This window comes from Accipiter gentilis, chromosome 30, assembly GCF_929443795.1.
Source record: "Accipiter gentilis chromosome 30, bAccGen1.1, whole genome shotgun sequence".
Lineage (NCBI taxonomy): Eukaryota > Metazoa > Chordata > Aves > Accipitriformes > Accipitridae > Astur > Astur gentilis.
The window spans coordinates 10665362-10689279 of NC_064909.1; the positions used below are offsets into that span (position 1 = coordinate 10665362).

The window sequence follows — 23918 nt, forward strand, 5'->3', positions numbered from 1 at the left end:
TTCAAAGGGATGCCTGTGTATACAACATTTATACTGATGTAATGTAACAACACATCCATAAAACTGAACTGCATCCACTAGCACACTTACTAAGTGCTTCCAGACCCTAAATATTCTTACCTGTGGCCAATCCCAATGGGAGACATGACTAACACCACCTAGCAGCTCAGAATCAAGCCCTCTGATGCAGTTTGAGACCACTGGAAACACTGAAAAGACAACGCAACAGATGCCCTGAAATGCAGCCAGTTTTCCAGCACACAGTAGCATTGCCATTTGAAAACAATATCGTCCTGTTAATTTTTTTAAGTGTTGTAACTGCTGCATAGCAAAGCCAAGAACTACATTCCTCCTGCCTCTGCTGCTGTTTCATTTTTTGAGGTACAGGAAAACCTCATCAACTACTGTAATCTTTTCTCGGTGCTCGTCTAGATTGCAGCAGTAAATAAAATAGAGATTTTTAAAAAGGTATCTCAGCTTTAAAGAAGTTTACTCTTAGCATATGTGCTCCACAAAATAAAGAGCTACTTCACCCCCAAATTTAATGACAGTTAATTTAGTTCAAATTATCTTTTTTCTTCATGCAATGCAGAATGTCATGAAGTCTAAATGAAAGGAGCAATTCGGCCTTACAGGAAAGGAGAAAATCCCTCTACTTGCTTTTAGTTGTGTCTGTCTGGTTTAAGAAGATGACAATACACTAACAATCTTCAGGGAACAAAATCCATCAAAACCGATTCTATTGAGAGTCATTCCAGCAGCCAGTACAGCAGAAGCTTGCTCACTAAGTTCAGAGAAACCTCCCAACAGAAGCTCAGTGTTTGCTTCAGAGAGAAGGCAACGAAGGCAGCGGGGAACCCCCTGTCCATCGTGGTGACAGCAGCATGCTCCCATCCATCACGAAACATCAGACTTGGATTTGAAGTCTACAGAATATTATTTCTCTTTAGAAATGAAACTATAATAAAACAAAGCCCTTTTTTTGTCTGTCGTTTTGTATCTCTACATCCTATCTTAAGCCTGACAATCCTTGAGAGTAAATACATAGCTGAAGGTTTCTTGTAGAGTCTTCAAGGGTGAGCAGATCTAGCTGGGCCATGTTGTTAAATACAACTTCTGACAAATCCTCCAGCTGTGTAAGCAGAAGCTTACTATACGTACACTCATCCTCTCGCCTTAAGACAGTCTGCAGTTCAAAGAAAGCAGGATGCAACTTTCCACTTCATTCCAAAAAGTAAGTTGCAGTTTTCATGAGGTTATTCTACTGCCAATTTTACAGCAAGATTTAAAACCACTTTTCAGCACTATTTAAGATAGCCTGCTACAAACACAAAACAAGAACAGGGGGACACTTTCAGATCACACAAGCAGACTTTCAACTGTTTTTCCATAAACATGCACACACAAAATGGGTACTGTTAACAATACAGCTAAGAATATGCAACCATATGTGTGTGTGGCACTGGGAAATCTAACAGGGGAAAGCCAAGGGCCAAGGAGGACAGGATTATCCCAATGATCCACATAACACAAGTGTTTCTCACCAACAGCGGTGAGGACAGCGTCCTCACAGGCCAAGAAACAAAAAGCGGTAGGTATGACTCATCCAAAACACGCAGCTTCATACACAAAGCGAGCTCTTCACTGATAAAAACAGAAGACCAGATTTCTAGCCTCAGCACCGTTTCAGCTGTCAGATATCACAGAATAAACATATAGGCCACTCAAAAAGTTTCCTTGCAGGAAGGCAGAAGACTCTCTCGCCTGCATCAGAAGTTGGTTAGACCTCCAAAGCAAGTTTCAAAATGCTTCATTCATTTCCTTCACTTTAAGGATTGTAAAAAACAAGCACCAGGTTCAAACAGTCTCATGGACCTTCAGCTCTTCTTTCTGGAATTAGGGTTCAATCCTGACAGTCCTATGCAATTCAAGACACATTTTTAACACCATGGTTTGCAGCTGTGCCCTAATCATGAAGAGTCACTTCCTCTGGTGCCCAGGAATAGGACACAAGGAAATGGAATGAAGCTGCGTCAAGTACTTAAAGTGGGCTTATAAGAAAGATGGGGACAAACTTTTTAGCAGGGCCTGCTGCAACAGGACAAGTGGTAATGCTTTTAAACTAAAAGAGGGTAGATTTAGACTAGATATAAGGAAGGAATTTTTTACAACGAGGGTGGTGAAACACTGGAACAGGTTGCCCAGAGAGGTGGTAGATGCCCCATCCCTGCAAACATTCAAGGTCAGGTTGGACAGGGCTCTGAGCAACCTGCCCTAGTTGAAGATGTCCCTGCTTGCTGCAGGGGGGTTGGACTAGGTGACCTTCAAAGGTCCCTTCCAACCCAAACTATTCTATGATTCGAAGTTCAGATTGGACATTAGGAAAAGATTCTTCACCGAGAGGGAGGTCGGTCACTGGAACAGGGTCCCCGGGGAAGTGGTCACGGCACCAAGCCCGTCAGAGTTCAAGGAGTGTCTGGACGATGCTCTTAGTCATATGATTCAGTTTTAGGTAGTCCTGCATGGAGCAGGGAGTTGGACTCAATGAACCTTATGGGTCCCTTCCAACTTGAGATATTCTATGATTCCTCCTCTGTCCCGCTGCACATACCTGAATTTTCTATCCATCTGGCTCCCTCTGCGCTTCTGAAATGGATGCACAGTTAAGGTACTGTCGTCTCTGAAGTTTCACATGCCATGAATTAATCGCCTCAAAGCCATGCTATTATTGAAGACTGATACTTCTTTATCTGGAAAGACTAGGTGCTCTTTTTCCTTCTGTTTTTTGGAAACTATAGAGTACTTTGAGTCATACCTCTCATGACTTCATTTCCTTGCTGTGTTACCAATCTAGTTTGAGTTTTGTTTTGAACATCTAAAAAAATTCCAGACTGAAATCTGTATCATTACCTCATTTCAAGAACTGCAAAGTTTAAGGGAATTCCTAACATACTCAATAAAAATCACAAGCATAGACAATAAAATTGTTACATCATTCTACCCAGGTGCAGAATTTTTCCAAAAAACCTGAATCATTTCTGGTTCCCAACTATGGTAAAAGCCACCCACGTTCCTCACCCCCCAGCAGGAGTCAGCAAGTGCTGCTCAGCATTCAATGCAAGCTCAGGCCACCCAACAAATATACAGGTTCAGCAAGTGTCTCCACAAGCACACGTGCCCAGGTGGACAGGAAAGGAAGATACGAAGTGCCTCTCCCCAAGTGCAAATGCCTCTACCAGCATGACTGGCATGGAAGGATTCAAGCTGGTCTACCTAACACCAGAGAGGAAGCGCTGGTGCTGTGTGTAAATGGTGTATCTTTATGGTATGAGAAGAGTAGAAACTCAAAATGTAACCTCTGTTGCCATTTAAAAGGGCCCAGTAAAAAGTCTATGGAGTACTCCAAAGTATCTGTTCTACTGAAGTTGAACATACAAATAATTCCCATCAGGAGACCGATATGTAAGAACACGTGACTAAGCCCCAAAACATAAAATAAGTATTATTTCCTCGTGATCAGATGTGAATATGATACTGCCTAATGCCAAGACATTTCTGTTACAACATTTCTAACCATCACAGTCACTGCCTTCAAAACACACTAAAGCAAGAATGCAGGCTGAAGTATCCAACACTGTATTTATAGTTATGCAACACTATTTTTTAGAATTGCTACATAAGTACTGCCCAACCACACACATGAAAACACATTCACTTTCTGGTCTAAAAGCACAGTATAATGTAATAGATCAGATCTAAGCGTCAACAGTTTCTTAAAATATCTGGCACAAAGAGCTCAGCTTTCAATAACCAACACACAGAGAACAAGCTCCCCATTCACTGAAGAAAGTCAGCTGGGAGAAGGGTTTGCCCTCCTCAGCAAATTATTTTATAAACAGGGAATTAATGTTGAATCTTAGGTCTGCCTTGAAGGAGTTCTCATTTTTAAGTCAAAGTTTAAACATCCACTAAAATAAACATCCAAAAAGAACCAACTCAAGAATATTACTGAAAAGCAAAACAACACATACACTGCAGTAATATGAACACAAGAAGACCCAAGCAAATACTGCACATTATTTGTTGTTGCTGTCCTCTAAAAACATGAAAGCTAATTAAGTATCAGCTTGTTTACAAGGCAGACTACAAGCCTAATGTGTGGTTTTTATGCAGCAGTAGCCACTAATATTAAAAAAGTCTAATAATTAAAACAAAACAATAAAACCATCAAAGGAGCACCAAAATGCAAATACCCCAGACTGTCTAAGCCTGGGTGGCCACCCAGGGCTCTTAAGTCTCATCCAGCTTGCAAGCAGTTCCAGAGCTGCTCCCCAGCCTGGACTACGTGAGCTACTAGATAGTAGCTGAGGTGGCTGAGAGTATTGCTGTTTAGTCCCAAATTCCTGCAGCTGGAAGGAAGAAAAAAGGAAAAAAAAAAAAAAAAAAAAAAAAAGTCGACATTACCAAGTTACTTCAGGACCCATCCGCAGTCTTGTCCAACAGAAGAGCACTGGGAAATCTGGGGACTCAGGACTCCCTGGGGGTTCACGACTACCTCTACCTAGCAATGAATCCCAGAGCTTGCCTTTCTCCCAGCCTTGGGACATGCAGTGCAGTTCCAGTCATGAGACGATCAGCACCCGGACCATGATCGGGGCCGGGACCTGTAGGGTCAGGCAGGCCTGCAACCGCAGTCTAAACCAAAACAGGATTCTGTTCCAGCAGAAATTTCTTTGCCTGCTGTCAACTTCGAGAATTTCAGCTCCAGAGCTCCTGCTATTTCCTATGGGACACCCCACCACGATGTCTCATGAATATTCTCATGAACAAGACATTTATGTTGGTACTTGTCTGAAGTCTTCTTTTACTGTGTTTCACAACACAGCACCTACCTACAGCAGTGTATGTTAGTTCTTCAGTTAAAGAAAGAAAGAATTAGTACCACCACATATAGGTCAGTTGGTACACCAAGCCACTTCAGTTCCCCACCATTCCCCCGTAAAAATTATCCAGTAATTTGACTCTCCAAATCATTTAGCTGAGAACAAAAGGTTTGACAGGATTTGTGGAATGAACTTATCTTCCATTTCTAAGGTCTGCCATTCTGACAGAACATCCTGTCCTTTTCTGTTTATTTGATATGACTTCCAGGTGTAGCAGTGATTGTGTTAATTCACGTGAATCATTTAAAATTACAGCTCATTGACCTACTGCTTTCTATAAAGCAGAAATGTGATATATATAAAATACATATAACTATAAAGTTGGGAATATCCTGTTAGAAGAAAGGAGCTACACTGGTTTACGCTATGCAAGGATCCAGCCCAGTATAAGAAACAGACAAAGAGAACCGACAGAGACCTTTTAACTGGAAATAGTTAAAAACATGGGACTATTCTGATCATTAATATCATATGTGTGTTGAAGAGAACAGTCTTGCTTCTTAGTGAAGAGGTGCATCACCTTTCCAGTTGGGCAAGCCACATAGCCCTTTCTAGTGCCACGAGAGGGCTGTGTCATAGCCTTTCCTGCATGGTGTGAGCAGAGCTGCTCCGTAAGCATAGCACAGCTGATCGGCATATGCACCGTAGTTACACTTCCCAGAAAAGAGGGCAATGAGAAACTGGTTGCATTCATTTCTCTGGAAGCTGCGTAGCCTGCTCCTGGATACCACCTTTCCAAGAGGGCAGGCATGCTCTTAAAACATGTGCTGGGAAGTACACCATAAACATGAAATGACAACAGTTCTTGGGAAGAGACAAATTTGGATAAGACAGTAAGGCTTCCACTGCCTGAAAACCAAACTTTTTTCTGCTCAATTACACCAGTAATACTGAATGGTTAAATCCTGACTTCAATCTCCAGGTGTGAGAGACCAAACTCTGGCCTTTTGTATTTTAAATACTCCACCTTTCCACCGGCCATGTATCACTTAGTTCTCATTCATTTGCTGAGCCATCCAACTTAACTACATATCTCTCCTCTCCTCCCATCCTGCATGATATTTCTCTGTACTTTCATAAAAAAAAAAATAAAAAAAATTAAGCGTTGCTCAATTTTTAGAGCCATTGGCATTAAAAAAAAAAAATCCCATGGGTCTACTAGATGTACATTAACAAGCACGGCCACACAACCTGTCAGAGTCCATCACTTCAGGCAAGCACAGTCAAGGCTGTCCTGAACAAATCAGATGGCACACGTCATGCTGGTTTTTTTCTGACACACTGTGATATACAAAATAATCATTTTGGACAAAGAAGTCACCACAGTGCCCAAATCAACTACCATGAACTCAAAGGTACACACAGAGACTTCTCAGACAGCCACAAGCTGCAGGTGTGACCAAGCATGAAAAGCAAAGCAGCCTCATGTACCTTACAACCTTAACAGCCAAAAGAGTTCCACATCACCAAGCTTGCCACAAAACCAGGCTGGCGCAGGAGGATATGTGATATCCAGCCTTAACACAGCAATTAAAAGCACCGTGTAAAGACAGCAGTGACTGGTACAAAACTCCAGCTGATTGTAGTTGTATTAAAAGCTAGCAACAGAGGAGGATGTGAAACTTTAGCTTGTTCAAAAAAAGTAAAGCAAAGCAGACTAAAAGCAAAGATAAGCTCAAGAAGGTGAGACATTTAAGGAGGACTTGTTTGAGGGGAAGAAAAAAAGTCCAGAGTTTATTAAAAAAAAAAAAAAGTAGATTTGCCAAAACATTTTTCCCTCTAAATACAAAGCAGTCAAACACTAATTTTTTCCTCTCTAGTTTATCCTCACGTGACTTAAAAATTTGTACAGTCCTAAGAGTCTGTAGCTCTGTATGTTTTAGAAAAATGTCTGTTTAAAAATTCTTCACCTAACTCTTGAAGAAAAATAAAGAAAGGGAAAGGCAGGGAATTGTGAAGAAGAAATACTTCCTTAGAAGACAAAGAGAAAAAAACAGCTACAAGAAATGGTGAAGAAAAGGGTATGGAGGAAATAAATGTTCACTTAGTTAAAGAACGGTAAGTTTGAGGCCGATTTTACACAGGCCCTCCAGAAAAGAGGCCTGGCAGCCACAGGCTCTAATTTTCCACCTGCAAACACATTCATTCCCACACTTTGCAGGTGCAGCCATCCCATTCCAAACACTCTGTGTTTTCTTTCACAGGAAAGCTGTACAGCACGTTCTTCAGGGAAAATGCAGAGCTGACAGCTGAACTTGGGGCAAAAGCCCAAAGCAGCACAGTGCAGATGCTGGAATATGTCCCTCCCTATGCAGTCGTGCATACCAGACCTACCATGCTCAGCACCACGGGGACCCAGCCCCACTGGCGGCACCCAGACTAGGAACTGCTCTCCTTTTGCAAGATTATGCCCCAACACGCAACAGCACAAACACCATCGGATATTACTGAGTACAGAGCACACAGTAAAATACATAAAGCTTCTCCCAAGAAAGAAAAAAAGAAAAACCAGACCAAAGCACACCTTCATTCCTTCACAGGAGGCACAGTAGTATCATGTGCGATGGTAGATACTGTGGGGAGCAAAACGTAACTTCAGTTTTCCCTTAGACCTGGGGCGGGGGGGAAGGCCATGGATTGTCTGATACTTGTGCAGAAAGCAGCATCGCACCCACATTTTCAGAAAGCCACAAGAGTGTGTGGGTTCTCTGTTTTTGGAACAAGAGCACAGTGAAAGCAAGCTTGTTTACTTTAGACACTGTACAAAGACTTATTTTTTTAAAATAAATGGTTGAAAGGATGCCTCCCCTCTGAGGAGTTAGCAGAAAATAAAAGGCAGATTTATATTTCTAATCTATGCAAATATCTACTCTACAGGGCATCACAAAGACTGCTTTATATCAGACAGTATGCAGATCCCAGGTGCTTTAAGTATGCCAAAAGCATACACAGCATCTCCACCTGCAATGGCTGCTCACTCTGAGAACAGCTGGATGACTAAAAAGAGGTTGTCTGAGTAGCCTTCCATGAAAAATGCCTTTTGCTAACGTGCCAACCCCCATACTCCCACCCAAATGGCTCCTGCTGTAGCTGCCATCAAGCCTGGAGAGGGTTTTTTTGTTTGGTTAGTTTGGGGGGGTGGGGGGGGTTAATTTGGTTTATTGCAAATTCTTCTAGGAATTTTCAAATTATAGCAATTACAACCTGGTGAAACTCCTACTGATGCCTTAAGAAATTATCATGGGGCTTTAATTCATAATGTCCCAGGAAGACCTCTGTTGGACTAGGTGCAGGTAGAATGGCAGGACTAGAGGTGGGGGAGATGCTGGAGTCACCGAGATCTTCGAGGAGACAGGATTAAGATCAGGGGATACGTACAGTTGGGAGCCTCAACCCAAGACAAAAGGAACAGAGTAGAAAGAGTAGGGAAATATGAGAACCAGAGGATAGGAAATAGCTCTCCTAGGAGAAGGCCCAGGGCCAAGAATACAATGCTATTACATTGAAAGGAAGGCATAGCAATAACATTTATTTCATTGCCATTACCAGAGAGGAGAGACAGGTACTCTACATCAGCGGCTGCTTTCTGTACGTTTCCCTAGGACATCCGCAGGAAGCTTCTGTCACAGGTCAGGAAACATAGCTGTCCTGAGAAGCCTCACCACTCGCGCTCAAAATCACTAACCGAACAAGACCGACTATGTCCTGCTGGTGCTTCTTAGCCTGTCCCAATGCTCCACTAAACTTTGTCTGAGGAGGAAAAAAAAAGCCCATGGCACTAATGTTTGCATCTTTAAGCAAGCGTCAATTTTGTAAAAAAGAAGTGAAGAACTGCAAGCCACAGAGTGAGATCTGACCTACTAAAACAACTAATGTGTCCCCCAGAGTATTCTTTGCCTCAGTTTTTTCTCGCAGGCCTCAGAGGCTGACTTCAAAGAGCTGTTAGCTGAATAAACTGCTCTGGCAGTCTTGTCTCTTCATTTTCTTTCTCAAGGATCCCACAGGCCCTTCTTTCTCATATTATCAGAAATACCTCTTACAAATTAACTACAGGCATCCCACATTAAGTCATGGCTGTGCTTGTATTTATATGACAGGTGCCTGCAGCTCAACAGGTCCTCAGTAACCAGCTACATGGCCAACCCAGGTAACCCATTCACCCACTCAGTCACCCAGTACCCATCCACACCTTTGAAATCACAAGGCAAGTTGGGCTCAAACTGAAATACAAGAAATTCCTTCTAAACATAAAATCCCCTTCTTTATTGAAAGGGTGACTGAACACTGGAACAGGTTTCCCAGAGAAGGTGTGGAGTCTTTCCATCTATGGAGATATTCAAAACCCCGTTGGACACAGTCCTAGAGAAATCTCTTCTACTTGACCCTGCTCTGAGCAATCTCCAGAGGTACCTTCCAACCTCAGCCATTCTGTAACTCTGTGATGAGCACTGCTACTTGCGTTTAGCTTCAGCAAGTCAACTGACACTCCCATATCGTACCTCTGAAGGACAGCACTAGCTTCTTACTAGATTACTATTCCACTCCTCTCCCAGCATGTCACATATAGACAGGTTTCCATAGGGTCTGTTCACCACTGGGCGGACACGGCGCTTGCAGCAGTGTTACTCACCTTATTACTTCCACATCCACATTTGGTTTGTGCAATACAGGAAGTTACCAGCAAAACCACGGAAGAGTTCCTGACCACTACCAACACCTGCAGGCAGCTAAAATCCAGGAGCCTGCAGGGATAATTAGCGTTTTTGACTTCCAACAGCAAGGATAAGAGGCAGAGAAGTTATAATTTTATAAATAAATTATTATGGCTTCACCTAAATATGAATTATGTTATTTGTACAAGGATTCCTCCTGTTGGTCCTAATCGCCAAACAATAGAAGAACACAAAATGGTCCACAGATTGTTTTGAAGAGTCACATGGTCTTTCAAATAAAAATGATTAAGAAACACTGCCTCAGAGCCAGTGACCAACCCCACAAGTAATGCTCCTCTCAAACAACAAAACCTAAAAGGCTTGGATCATTTTCTCTCTTCGCAATGACAGCACGTGAGGTGCAGGGAAGAACATTCAATTCGGGACAAGTCTCTCAAACGCAGCTATCAAGCCAAAGACTGTAATCCTACAGATCAGAGGCACAGCTAACCATCTCAGTAAACCAATTCCTTGGTTTTTGAATACTTGTGGATTATGTGTTTGCTGAAGTATTCTTAGAAGACTTTTCATCATCTTCAAGCAATATTAATCAACCGTGGAGATTCTGGAGTCTACAATGAACTAAAGCCTGGACTGAGATGGGTTTCACCTCAAGCTCCAAACATGGCCAGGCAAGCTCAGGGCTGGAGGTGTTTCCACCAAGAGGAGGTTACAAAAGTTAAAAGGTTCACTACAGACAATGCTGTCACTAACTTTGCAGATTCGGCCTTTGGTGATGGTTTTGGTTTGGGGTTGGGGTTGGTTTTTTGCGGTGCTTTTGCAGCTTCCCAGGAGATGAAGTGTCTGATCACGAGTTTTGCATTTAAGACAAGAGTTGTCATTTGTACGTAAATGTCAGTCAAATACATAGGCACTGAGTGGGCAAGTTGAGTGCCTACCTCACCATCACAGGTAATCGTATCATGATGCAGCCTAACCCTAAAAGCAGCCAGTCTCGATTTCAAAACAAATGTTTAATCAGTTTACCAAGAGCAAACGAAGCCAAAAAACTCTACAAAAAGAAAACCTCATCTGTCCATCTAACCACACTTCAGAACAAGCCTTTCTCCATTTGTTTCAGAAGAGTCCTCCATATCCCTACCACCCATTGCTTCAAACAGGAGATCTACCACATCTACCTCGAATTGCACAGTTGAAGGTCTGCTGCCATTACGTCATCTACGCTGAAGCAATTCCACTTCAGGAAACAAAAAAAAAAAACCCATACAAACAAACAAACAAAATCTTAACAGGCTATTCTGTATCTGAGATCCATTTGTAAGCTGCTGGTTTGCTACAGACTTTCAGAGAAACTAAGAGGTACTTATGAGACTCTGCAGCTTATGTTATCAATCACTTCAGAAAGAAAAACAATTCAGCAGCCCCTCCAGTTGAGAGTGCTGTGAAGTTCAATTGTCACTGAAATGTTTTGTCATTACCAACCTGGGCAGAATGAGCAAATACACCTCTGCAGGTGAGCTATGAATGAGCAATCAGCACTGCAGGCTGCAGCTTGAAGAGATAATAGCATCCAAGAAGCTACAATGCTTCCTTGCACACAACTAGGCCAGGATTGGGCTGACAAAAGTGAGCAATGAACACTTCAGACATTCTGACTGCATGTTAAATAATTATGAAGGAAAAGGTACGAGGCTTCCCTCTCTCAACTCAGGAACACACAGATACAGACAAGCACCAGTATTCAGTCTATTCCCAGGGAAATTTAAGTTTTGTGATGCTTTCAGCCCACTGTTCGGCAAGAATTCTGCAGATACAGTAGTCAAGGGACTGCTTGACAGCTGTCACTTTAAGAACCAAATCTTTCGCATCCTACCAAAGTCAATTCTCCAGTTCAGTGTTAAGAAAAAAATCCTATAAAATACAGAATCTGCAATATAAAAAATGCTTCACATCTTGCACATGTTTGAGAATTAAACCCACTCTTTGTCCACTATTTATACATCTTTTTTAGACATGATGACCACATGGTGAATTTCAGGTTTGCAGGAACAGAACATTTTTTTTCCAGTGTGGAGGCTTCTGCCAACCCTGTAGCCCACACCTACTTATTCCAGGCTTTACCTCTAGTTGTGCTGATGCAACTTTGCTCTAGATTAGATAAATGAAATAATTTTGGTTAAAAAGAAAACAAGCCCACCCCTTTTTGGGTGAGGTGGGCTTTGTTTTCCTTTTTTAAAAAAAAAATTTAAATACAGCACAGATGTGCAAAACCCACACAGTGATGTGGTTTACAGAAATAGCCCCCCAAAACAGTTGCATTGTTACAACTGCAGCACAGGGCTCTGAATAAAAGAGTAATTCCCACTGAAGTTGTTTGCAAAGGTGCACCCTGATCATAATTAAAGGACTAACACCCTCTAACAATTTTAATCCTTTTGTGAAGCGCAAGGGGAAAAATCAGGAGTGGGATGGGCAAAACCCAGAAAAGATGCCAAAGTTCACTTTCAGCAAAGCACTGGAAGACATAAGAATAATGAACTAAAACTGTATATAGACGTCCTTTGCCTACGGCTTCCTTTTAATCGATAGCTTACGGAAGATGGCTATGGTCACCATGGTCCCTTTTAAAATTCTTGTCAGGTTTCTAAACATATATCTATTACTCCCTTTTTGTTTCTGCAGTTGGTCGTGTATAAACATTCACCAATATAGCCTTTTTTTTTTTTTTCTTTCTTTCTTTTTTTCCCCCTGAACAGATACAATCAAGTGGTGACTTTTCTCACTTTTTTCCATTTGGGCAATCACCAGGAAAGGAAAGAACCAGATGATACCTGAGCAAATACTGAATGCAAGAAACAGAGCAGCTGTCCATTTCCTCCCAGCTATATCACAATAGTGTGAACAGAGGGAAACCACATACCTTGTTACCTCCTGCTGCAGTCGGGAAACACTGGGCACATAGAACATTACCCCAAAGAAAAGCAAAGGCTCATTGGCAAATTTGTCCAGCTGCTTCTTCAGAGGCTTTTCCAGTTCAACCCAGCGGGCTTGCTGGCTCTTGCTGAGAAACCAAAGGCCAAAGTAGTGTGTCTAGATAAAGAAACAGAACAGCATCAGTTTACCTTTTTCAGCTAGATCGCACACACAATCAATAACACAAATGCAAATAAGAACAGATGGCATTGTGTAAATTTTTCCATATGCAAAATCAGAGTAATTTCTTTTTTACTGTCTTTTTTTATATTTAGGATGATTTTGAAGACAATGACAAATTAATATTGCAATATAATGTGCTTCATGGAGTACTATCTGCCCCTTACCATCGCTCTAAAATGCATATTAAAGAGCTCTATATGACATTATGGCACAGGTGACAAACGATTTACAGAAAGTGTCCAAGTATTTGTTTTCTTTTATACTTGTGCCTTGCGAACAGACAGCAAACACCAAGTCTGAATCAAAGCACAAAGGCTTCATTAGACTCTGGATCAGGCCTGCTGCAGGCAAAGGACAAGAACTCTTCCAACTATAAAAAAAGAATGTGAACTCACACCCATATGTCAAAATATATCTACCAATACCAGAACCATTTACCTAACACAGAACTTGTTTACTTTCTTTTAATGCACTCACAAGATTTTATGATGGACAAGTGTTACACTTAAAACGTGCGTCACGTAAACCAGTTGTTTGCTCTACACTCTTACAGAAATACCAGGTTGAAAGCCTCAGCTATTTCCTATCCTGTGTAAATCTCAATGGCTGGTAGTACCTCCTGTATAAGCCACATGGGACTGTTGCTGGTGGAGAGTAATTAACAAGAAACAGTGTTCAGAACTAGAGCTTCAATTACTACAAACTGGTGATAAGCAGCTGAAGGAATAGCCAATCCATCATGAGGGATTCTATCGAAAAAGCCCTTAAATCACTGTATTAAACACACTGATCTACTACTGCAGGCAAATACATACTATAATTAACGGCAAGTACTACAACTACAGATCTGAAGAAAAGTTGAAAAAAAGTGTTCGTGTTGAGCAAAGGAACTAATCCATCAGTTGCTTGGAAATCTGAATGCAGCCCTAACTGTGAAGTTCGTATCAACATCTTTTTCTTCATTATTACAGCTGAGAGCATCTGGAGATTTCCAACAATGCCTTCAATATAAAATATCACTGTAATCACACTGGAAGGAATAAAACAGAAACTGAGAGGAACTTTTGTGGGCACCAAGCAGATTTAGGATCTCAAAGTGGGATCATTACTCTTTCAGCAAATTTATCTCATTTTATTTCAGTAAACTTTCTTGGTGTTTAATATAGCTGACTCCCTATTCAATGAAGACTTTCCAATAGTTTTCATTAGATTAGATTAACCCTAAAACAAATAAAATACTTATTTTGTTGTTATAGCTTAACTTACCTGGACAACAATACTTCACAGGCAGTCACAATCCTTTATACGTAGCACCGCATTTTAAATAAAGATACTTGAGACAAAGAATAGAAAAAAAACCTGTTTGCTGTTTTATAAAGCTTTCATTTGAAATTACTTTCAATACAATCAAATAGCTTGGCTTATAAATCAACCATCAAGATTTCACTAACTGGATTTCCCAGATGTTCACGCTTTTAAATAAAAAGTCTTCATAAGTAGCAGACAAATTGCAACCAATACACTTTGCAAAAGCCACCATCAACAGCCTGTTTCGCTTTGGTAAGGATACTCCTCTAAAAACCACTGCATGTACCATGACTTAGCATACAACATAAGGGCAACTAAGGCAATACTGAAAAATTAAAATGCTTAGAAATGACAAGCCAGCAGAGGCAACACTGCTCCAACTATTTTATAGCTGAGGGCATGCAAGAGAATCATATGCAAAACCTCTGAATTGCAGCACAGATGTATTTACTTTAGGGTCTCATTATGTACATATTTTCAACTTTGGAGAACATCCAGGCTAGCATTTAACTAAGGTGATAACTAATTCAACTTGATTCCTCAATTAAGTCTGACAAACCTGCAGTATAGCTTGAACACTGCTCAGTCCTTTCTCTTTAAGCTCAGTTTGGTACAGTGAAGCAAGCTAGTTCTTTTTTTTGAAGAGAATCAAGGTAGTATTTCCTTCTAGAATTTAAAGGTATCTTCAACATATCAATTGATTCAGGGCACAAATAAATCAAGAAGTCAACATCTCCCATAGGATAAACTTGAAACAAAACTAACAATTCACTGATAAATGTCTACTCTCCCTCTGTAGTCATCACTGGGTAAAAATTCTTCTGAGGAGCTCACTATTATAGTAATTAGATTAAAATGAAAGTAGAAGGGACAGTGGAGACAGCAAAGGAAGGGAATTCGAGTAAAGGCAGAAAAAAGCACAGTGATTTTACCACCTCAAAAGGGAAATCCTTTAATGCACAAACTCTTGAAAATCACTGCAGGGCAGCTCATCCTCAGCAAGAAACAGTGCAGAGCTGTGAAAACAGATCTTCCATACTACTTTAAAAAGCAAACACTCACATCACCTAGGACCTGAATTTGCAGTGTCAAGTACCTGTAAAACATCTAGCAACTAAGATGATTTGGAGTCTTAAGTCTAAAAGAGTTATTCAAGGAATTAAGGGTATTGCGATTGAACAGCTCAGATGAGCACAGTCCCTCCCCTCGGAGGAGGGGCAGGAGGGACAACAAAAATTTAGATTTGCTACAGTAGAAAGGCTCTTCAAGTACCAAATCCAGAATCCTGACTCACTTCCAAGGAATAAGAAGCGAAGGGAATGCAGTATTTAAGCTTCTAGACTACAGCAGATACAGTGGACCGACTATGGCAGCATGCATTTCACACAACTGAAAGACAACTGTTTTCCTGGGAAGCAGCCTGGAGAGGATTGAGCAATTGCAGATGAAGCACACGGACTGCAGAGCAGAGTTCAAGTCACAAATGCACGCACTTTGGAGAGACAACCAACGCAGTTATCTGAATATCAGCTCCCTGTTGCCAGGAACTTTACTTCTTGAAAACGTTTGCATTTTTTAACAACCTACAGTGGGGAAGGACTTCTGTAGCCACCGCTGCAAATGCCTGAAGAGACTGTCTCCCCTAGGAACATTAGTAATTCCCAAACAGGAACAGAGGAATGTGGGACCGGAAATGGCTGGACCATCAAGTTCAGTATGCTGTGACCAGGCATATGACTGCCCAGAAGGTGTTACAGAATCCAAGTCATGCATTGCCATACACTCCAGCCCACAAAACATTTTTACAGACACTCCACAAATTCGTGTGGGGATGATGAGGGGATGAGGGAATGATGGGGATATAAAAATGGGATCTTTTTCTCTATAAGCAGCTGATCGAAAACTAGGTTGATTCCAAAAGCTGGTCTGTCCATCTGTACAAAGTGAACCACTGACTTCACTCCAGTTTTCATGGAATAAATATCTACACCTACACCTGGCAGGCTCTGAAGTAACATGGGCTGCTCTAGCAGGTACATCAGCAAAGTGGCAAAGAAAGCAAATGATGCTTTCCCTTCTGGAAAAAAAACCCAAAACCAACCAAAAACAAAACCAAGAACAAAACAAAACAACAACAACAAAACCAAAAAAACAACCCCCAAAACCTTCTTCCAGCCACAGCTGACAGACCGGTGATACACACTGAAGGAAAGCTTTTTATAATGCTACATGTATGCACGCACATCCATTCTGCAAAGAGCTTCAGTTGCTATTGCTTTTGGTCTGCCTAATCTGCAAATACACAAAGAGCTCTGTTAGAAAAGAGTTTACATTAATTTTCTCTCAAGGTTTTAAAATTTGTCTTGCCCACCACACACTACTTCATACACAGTACAAGGAAACCGGCTCACACTCCTCCAGGAGCTGTGGTCCTCTGCTAAAGCAGCAGACAAGAACCAGAGCACCTGCATGCCCCAACAACACTACATGAAAAGGTGATCCTTGAAATATGGCGAGTCAGAAAAGAAAACTGGATACACAAAACCTGTGCTGGGAAGTCTTAAAAAAGATGACATTATAGCTGCCAGTTCAGGAGGCAACGTATTTGTTTTGGACTTAGCCATACTCCCAAGTCCAGAACTACCCCTGCCTTTATGTCGGGCAAAAAGAGTGGAATTGTCAACAGGAGATGACAGACACTTAGTAAACCAGCAAATCTCATTCGAAAGGATCCAACGAGACAGGCTTGGTGTTTATTAAAGCATCTGGTTAAGCAGCCAACTAAATATTTATCCGTGAGGAAGAGGCAGAGTTCCAGCTCCCCTGGGCAAAAAGCATTAAACCCTGCTATCCCAGGGCATTTGCACAGAGGGGAAGGCACCATTTACAGCAGCCAATTCTTCCTAGAAGATCTCTTGTCCAAGCGCTGCCTGAACCCCATCCCAGCTTTGCTGGCAAGACAAGTCAAACGAAGCCAAACTTTGAGGCAACCTGGAACCTGGCTGCTGAACACAGGTTTTCAGTTGTGCCCTACAAGGAGGGGACACCTTCTAGGGCACAAAAAAAAAAAAAAAGTCAGAATGGCAGCAAACAGCCACCCCTGCACAGCGGTCAGCATCCACCTGCAGTGCTCGGCCCACCATCCTCCTGCTTTGGTTTCAGTTTTGCGGCTTCATAGTGCTGGAGGTATCACTGTGAAATTCAGCTTGGAAGAATAATTTCGCTTGGGAAGGACCTTTTTGCCACTCCCCCCACCTTGCAATACGTCAGAACATTCCATCTTTAAACTTTTTATCATTTTATAAAGTGAATTCAGGAGATCAAAAAGGAGAAAGAGACATGAAGTCTCACAATAGATTTGTACAGATTACCCTATTTCAAGCAGATTCACTTAGTCTCAGTTGAAGAGAAAAATGCCATTATATTGGGAAAAAAAAATCCTTTTTATAACCTGTGCATATACATACAAGATTATAAAATTACATTTCTGACCCTGTCTTTCCTCTCTTTCCCCACCTCCCCTCTTCTCATCTTTACTTTTTACATAAAGCTGGCATAAGAGCTCATTTTATTGGAACCGGTAGCTGTTCAACTAGAAGACCTGATGCTTTGTCAAGAGCTTTGCTGAAAAGGATAAAACCAGATTTTACAGTAGTTACATGGCTACACTTTCTACTGACCTATTCCTGAACCCTGACTCAGTCAGGGAGAGAGTTGCATTCTCCAGAGATCAAATAGAAATATGCATAATCCATTAGATACTGTTTTTCAGTCATGTGTGGTATAATGATCGACAGTCCTTCACAACACATACAGTAACCTCAGACAGTTTTGCTTTTTAAACGGGGTGGGGGGGTGGGTTGGACAGGTTTTTGTTTATTTCTAAAAAATCTGCTTGAGTGAAACCTGCATGTATTCCTAACACAAAGGTAAAAGTTGGGGTACACCTGGGATTTATTTAAACATAAGACCAAACTAAAGTATCAAACAAGAATTGATCTTTACTTTTAAGACAACACATATTCTTACCTGAGACTGCATGGAGGAGACAAACAGGATTTTAGTACTGTTTTGTAAGCATGGGATTTAATGAAGCTTATTTTCTTCCTTACATCATAGTTTGTTGATCAGGATTTCTAAGAAAAGGCATATTCCAGCTGAAGTTTTTGCAGCATTTGGGGAATTTAAAAAGCCTCTCTCCAATATGGACACTTGCAAGGATTTTCTCCTCGGTACACTTAGTGGGCTCCTCTCCTCTACTCAGCTATCCAGTTGCACAAATCTTGCAGAAATTTGAGCTCTGTCAAAGTATTTTTGACCCTTCTGTAGAATTTGATTGGCCAACGAGTTAAAAAATGATGGTAAGCCTAGAGAGGGAAGGGGACAGTCACCAGATGAGTGCATCAGCCTTGTTTCCCTACAAACCACGGCAGGAAGACTAGAGGGGCATAAGAAAAATTGAATTTGGGGTCTGAGGGAAGGGACAGCACCCAGCACCAAGCACCTCCAAGCTTGCTAGCTCCAATTATTCCTCATGAAAGGAGCAGAAGAGGATACAGGGAGACCATCTCAGAGTTGAAAGAGGTCAGTAATTCTCTTCTCTCCTAAACATTTAAAGCAGCAATGGATGCTACCAGAATCAAACAGAAACAGAGATTAAAAAAAATACAAAACAAAATACCCCAACTTCTGTCAAAAAATGCTGTACTGTTGAAATCTGAACTTTACAAAATTGGTTCAACGTTGCCAAAACTTTGCTTAGAAAAAAAGTGGGGAGGGTGATGAAAGAAGGGGAAAGTGTTCCAACAACATCAAAGCATTCTCTTCTGTGTTGTTAAAACATTTTTTATCTTGAAATACAAACTTTTTGTGCTGACATATTTCTTTTTGCATGACACAAATAATTTTGAAAATGAAAAAACCAAAGCAACAGAAAACCCCTGTGAAATTGAGCACTGACCAAAACAACTTCCTTTGCTACTCTACTGTCCTATCTCTTTTTCCCTGGAAAATTTCGAAACTTCAGGCTTTGTTCCAAAGTGGAACAAAACACATTCTGAAATCACAAAATGCTTTGTGGAAAAGAATGCTAACCCGCTGACAGAGCTATTGTTCGCAAACGCAGGTGGACCTCCAGAGAGAATCACTAGACCCCAGACTTCTGCTGTACCAACTAGATAAACCCACAAGGAATATGAGGAGAATTACTTCATTCATTTCACTCCTTTCTGCACTGGAAGGAAAGGGAAGGACCTAACTTCTCTGTAAGGACACGCTAAAGCATCACCAACAAAAAGAAAAAAGAAAAAAAAAAGGAGAAAAAAACCCCTAACTACTGGGAAATCATCATCTGTAGAAGGGGAGGGGGGGAGGTGATTCTACCAAAATCCACATAAAAAAACCCCCAAGTATGAAAAATCACTGCACAATATTCTGACTCTCTGCCTGTTCCTGCCTGTACGTTCTCCTGCCTCTTCTGCACACACACACACACACATACAGAGTGAGATTCTGCTCTCATTCTTTATCATTACTGATGTACAAAAAGGAGGTTTTGTTTAGTTCTTGTCTGCACTAGTTATTTGTGTGCTACTTTCCAGTTGTCACCATTACAAAGGGCTGTGGACCAACAAAAGTAAGACACTGCAAGATTATTAGATTTCCCAGCTGTGCATACAGAAAGCATCAGCCAGGACAGTCAGATGATAACACAGTCATTTCCAGGCAATGGTTTTCAATTTGTGATTTGCAAAAGCCTAGAAGTATGCAGGATACATGTAAGGAGTCCACAGACATTAAGACAGACAGTTCATTTGTGCCATGCATGTTGGAGATATTTCTAAAAAGTCCTCAACACTTAAAATAAACACTGAACTCTACAGCAAGAAGTAGAAAATAAAGAATTTCAGTCTTTATTAAAGTAAGACTGGGTTTCTTCAGCCTTTTCAGAAGCATTGGGCATGTAAAAGTAGCCTTTCAGAGTTTCAGATGTGAAATATTTCAGTTAAACAAAAGGAAGGAAAAAACCACTGTCCTCAAACTGTTACTAGTTGCTCCTGCTAGTAACACAACAGTGGTCCTTCCCACTGGCATAATTCAACCAGCAGTGTTGGTAAAACCAGGGTGACATTCAGATAAAAGTTACTGTAACTTGGCTCTTGGCATCCCAGTTCAGAAAGTAACACCCATTGCTTTCTAAGAAAAGAAGAAACCACATCTTTGTATTACAAAGAGCTCTCAAAGCTATGATGAATGAGCAACAGCACAAAACCCTGAGTGCCGTTCTGCCTTCAGTTTTCCTGCAACCAGAATACGCTTGTCCAAGCTCCAGCTGCTGATCCTATCTGGCCAGCTCTGAGAATAACATGATTCAAACGAACAGACTGCCTGAGCTAAAAAATGTGTCAAATTATACAGTGACAGATGGTCTTTCCCCAGTTCCTCTTACCTCCCGTAATTCCAGCCTCTGAGCGACAGCTTCCAAGCACTCCTGCCCCGTGCTCTCCACGGAGAGGGTGCACTCGATCACATTGCTGTCCAGCAGACGGATCCTTGTCACAAAGCAGTTCTTGCTCAAGACGTTGTAGCGTCTGGTCCGTCGCAGTTTCAGCCCGAAAGGCATGGCTGTTGGCCTGGAAGGTCGCCCCTTCCCTGTACTCTTCCAAGAGTTATCAGCACACTTGTCGACTCGCCTTGAAGGCTTCTCCAACTGGCACTACTCTCCTCCAGAAATGGAGGTAGCTGTCCATTCCCAGGGCGAGCTGCAAGGGATTCCTGCAAAATACATACAAATAAGTAGAGCTAAGTGTGAAATAAGATGTTCCTAGAGATCATTGGAAAAGAAGAAAAGCTTAAAGGAAAAATTTAAAACCATAAAATAAACACCTCCCCACACAGGATTGCCAGGCACTTACTACATCTCCCAGAAGAACACCTCATACAACAAATCTTTCAAAATTCTATTTTGGCACTGAATTTAAAGCATGGATTTAATTGCAAAGCCGTTCTTTGAGAAGCTCAGTACAAACAGCAACTCTACAGGGCATGCATCCAGAGGTGCTAACTCTCCCACCATTACCCCCACCACAGGGGTCTATAACATAATCTTCAAGTTAAGTTTTGGTGCCCTCAGGCCAGCTTTGAAAGCTAGCTTAAAAAGCTAAGGAATAGAGGCATTTAAAAGAGGTGCGATTTTGAAAGAAGAAAGGCTGGCTGCAGTCAGCAGGAAATGCAGGCGCTCAGCACCTCTGAAAAAATCAAACCTAAAGTATGCATGTGAAAGGCAAGAAGCATCCCAGCCATTTCGGAGAAGGCTCCTCTGAAGCAATCCCTGACATTTTGCTGGCTTCCAGCACCAAAGCAATTCTGCATTTCACCCTTTCAGGTGGAATGAGTAAGTTCAGGCACACAGCTGTCAGAGACCAGGATAACACTGAGTAGGAGGAAGAGAACACATGTTGTAGATATTGTTAATTACTACTCCTAAAATTTACCAGGGACATATGCAACTGTTAAGCCAAAATACAAAGTAGACAGAACTAGAGATACAGAAGTAAGAACATTTAAGAAGCTATGATCCTCATCTGCAAGATCCACTTCTTTTTTTTTGGGGGGGGGGGGGGGCGAATATATATAAAAAAAAAGTTTAGTTAGGAGCAGGTTCAAGGTAAACCAAACCAAAGCATTTGCACTGGCATAATCAGCTTTAAAACGTCACTTTCCATGTGCAGAGAGGAATGAAATAAAAAGCAAATTAGTTGCTACCAAGCCTTCCTGGGTTTTGTTTGAATATTCTGATGAAAGAGATGGAGGGACACTAACACTAGCATTTAAAAGTCCATTTCTCTTAACAAATAGTACTGCAGACAAAAGCTAGTTCCCATTTCCTTGCTTCTTAAGAGAAGCACTGGAAAGCATTGCCAGCAGAGTATGCATCATTTAGTTGAATGTAACATTTCAAACAGACAGTACATTGCTCACATGTATCATTTGGCATAAAACTGGATGAATCAGTTACTTTCACTTTTTACTGAATGTAGTTGCTATGGAGATTATTAAGGGCAGCCCAATTGACTACAGTGATTATCATTACACTAGAAATATAACTATCAAATATTTGATTAAGTGTATTTTCCAAAGCCAGTATATCTTCGCATTTATTAGGGGGTTAAAGCAACACAAACAAAAAAACCCGCACAAACAGAAAACCACAAGCAATGTCTCACTGGTTAGGCGTCTGACTACCCTGGTAGTCTACTAGCTTCACCAGAGAAAAGCCTAGAGACTTTGAGAAAGGGCACGCGGTATTTGACTGAAGTGCAAACGAACCTATTAAATTAGCTGCTGTAGTTTAATCTGCCATTTCTAACTTTCAGGGGTACAGACATAATGTATTATTTTCACATGATTGCATGAGAGAGCTGTTACACCTTGCATTGCTGTAACATCAGAAGCCGTCAAAGACACATGAATACATCTTCACAACAATCTGATGAAGCAGGGATGTGTTACCGGTGACTCACAGAAGAGGAATTGAAACAAACATTAGCCAGCTTGTCCAACATCACTCAGAAGAATGGCAGCAGATCTACGTACTAAAACACACAGGCCAGGCTACTGCTTTAACCCCTAGCCAACTACTTGGCAATTACCTTACTGACCAACCTATCTAAAACTACAGCATGAAGTTGGAAAGTGGGAAGAACGGAAGGAAATTACAGAAAAGGCAGGGTGTGGAGGACTACATCTTATCAAGAACAGCATTTTTCTTCAGTCTCTGGCTTTGCAGATTATTCTACATCAGACACACGGAGAGTTTTAGCTAGCCAATTCAATTTAAAAAAAACCAAAACCAACAAACCCTTATCTTTCATTACTGTTAGCTGCACACATTTCCTTGCAGAACATAAGCCATCTGTACAGTAATTGTATAGTTAGTAGTAGCCTAAAGATTAAATCAATGTTGTTAAAAAAAAAAAAAAAAAAAGTGATTGGCCTTACTGACCAGGCACACTGAACACTACAGCTATCGCAGGATAAGGCATCCCAGGAGATGGGTGTGCAAACATGCTATTCTGGAATAAACCCACCAATTCCTGTATAACGGAAATGTCAACATGGAGACATGGATTGCAAATGAATTGCTCTAAGTTATATCATATGCTCGGGTAAACAAGGCCAATATTCCCCGACATTTCAAAAAGCAGTACAGTAACAGGCGTTTTCCATCAATTCTGCTGAGAGCAATCAGCCGGCACCATTTTCTAAGGAAGCAGAGATACAAATACAAATGGGTAAACAGATGCACTTTGTGCAATATGGTTTGGGTTACTATTTCATTTCACTTTACTATACATGCATGCCCGATGACAGCTTTTTCACATGAAATGTCAAACTTAAATTAAGTTTCCAGTTAAAGAATTAATTGGGATGGCAAGGCTGGTACAGCTTAAACCAGCTCTGATTGGCCCAGCCTGTAACAACTAATTCTCAGTTCAATGCACACATCTAACTTTTCTGTTTACACGTCTTCTGGATGTTTGACCAACTTTCCACTTGGGTTTTCTGTTAAGCTGTCACCTGGAAAGCTTCTCGTAAGCTTTCCAAATAAGATCTCAAAGGCCCTGATCACTTACAGGTTCCTAAAGCAAACAAGGTTCTTTATGTTTGTATAGAATCATAGAATCATTTAGGTTGGAAAAGACCTTTCAGATCACCGAGTCCAACCATCAACCATGCCCACTAAACCATGTCCTGAAGTGCCTTGTCTACATGCTCTTTGAATACCTCCAGGGATGGTGACTCAACCATTTCCCTGGGCAGCCTGTTCCAATGTCTG

General features: G+C 41.3%; 1 protein-coding gene across 2 annotated transcripts in view; it reads right to left on the reverse strand.

Annotated features, from left to right (window-relative positions):
* The window catches only part of PTPN14 (protein tyrosine phosphatase non-receptor type 14), a 488901-nt gene extending 468049 nt beyond the window's left edge, over positions 1-20852 (reverse strand). For both annotated transcript variants that reach the window (XR_007510092.1, XM_049833405.1), the window contains exons 1-2: positions 20529-20852; positions 12537-12706 (exon numbers count right to left, since the gene is read on the reverse strand). Coding sequence is in view for 1 of the 2 variants with exons in the window: in XM_049833405.1 (XP_049689362.1) it covers positions 12537-12706; positions 20529-20702 (344 nt within the window). In the remaining variant the exon portion in view is untranslated. The remainder of the gene's footprint in view (positions 1-12536; positions 12707-20528) is intronic.
* Positions 20853-23918: the final 3066 nt, after the last annotated feature.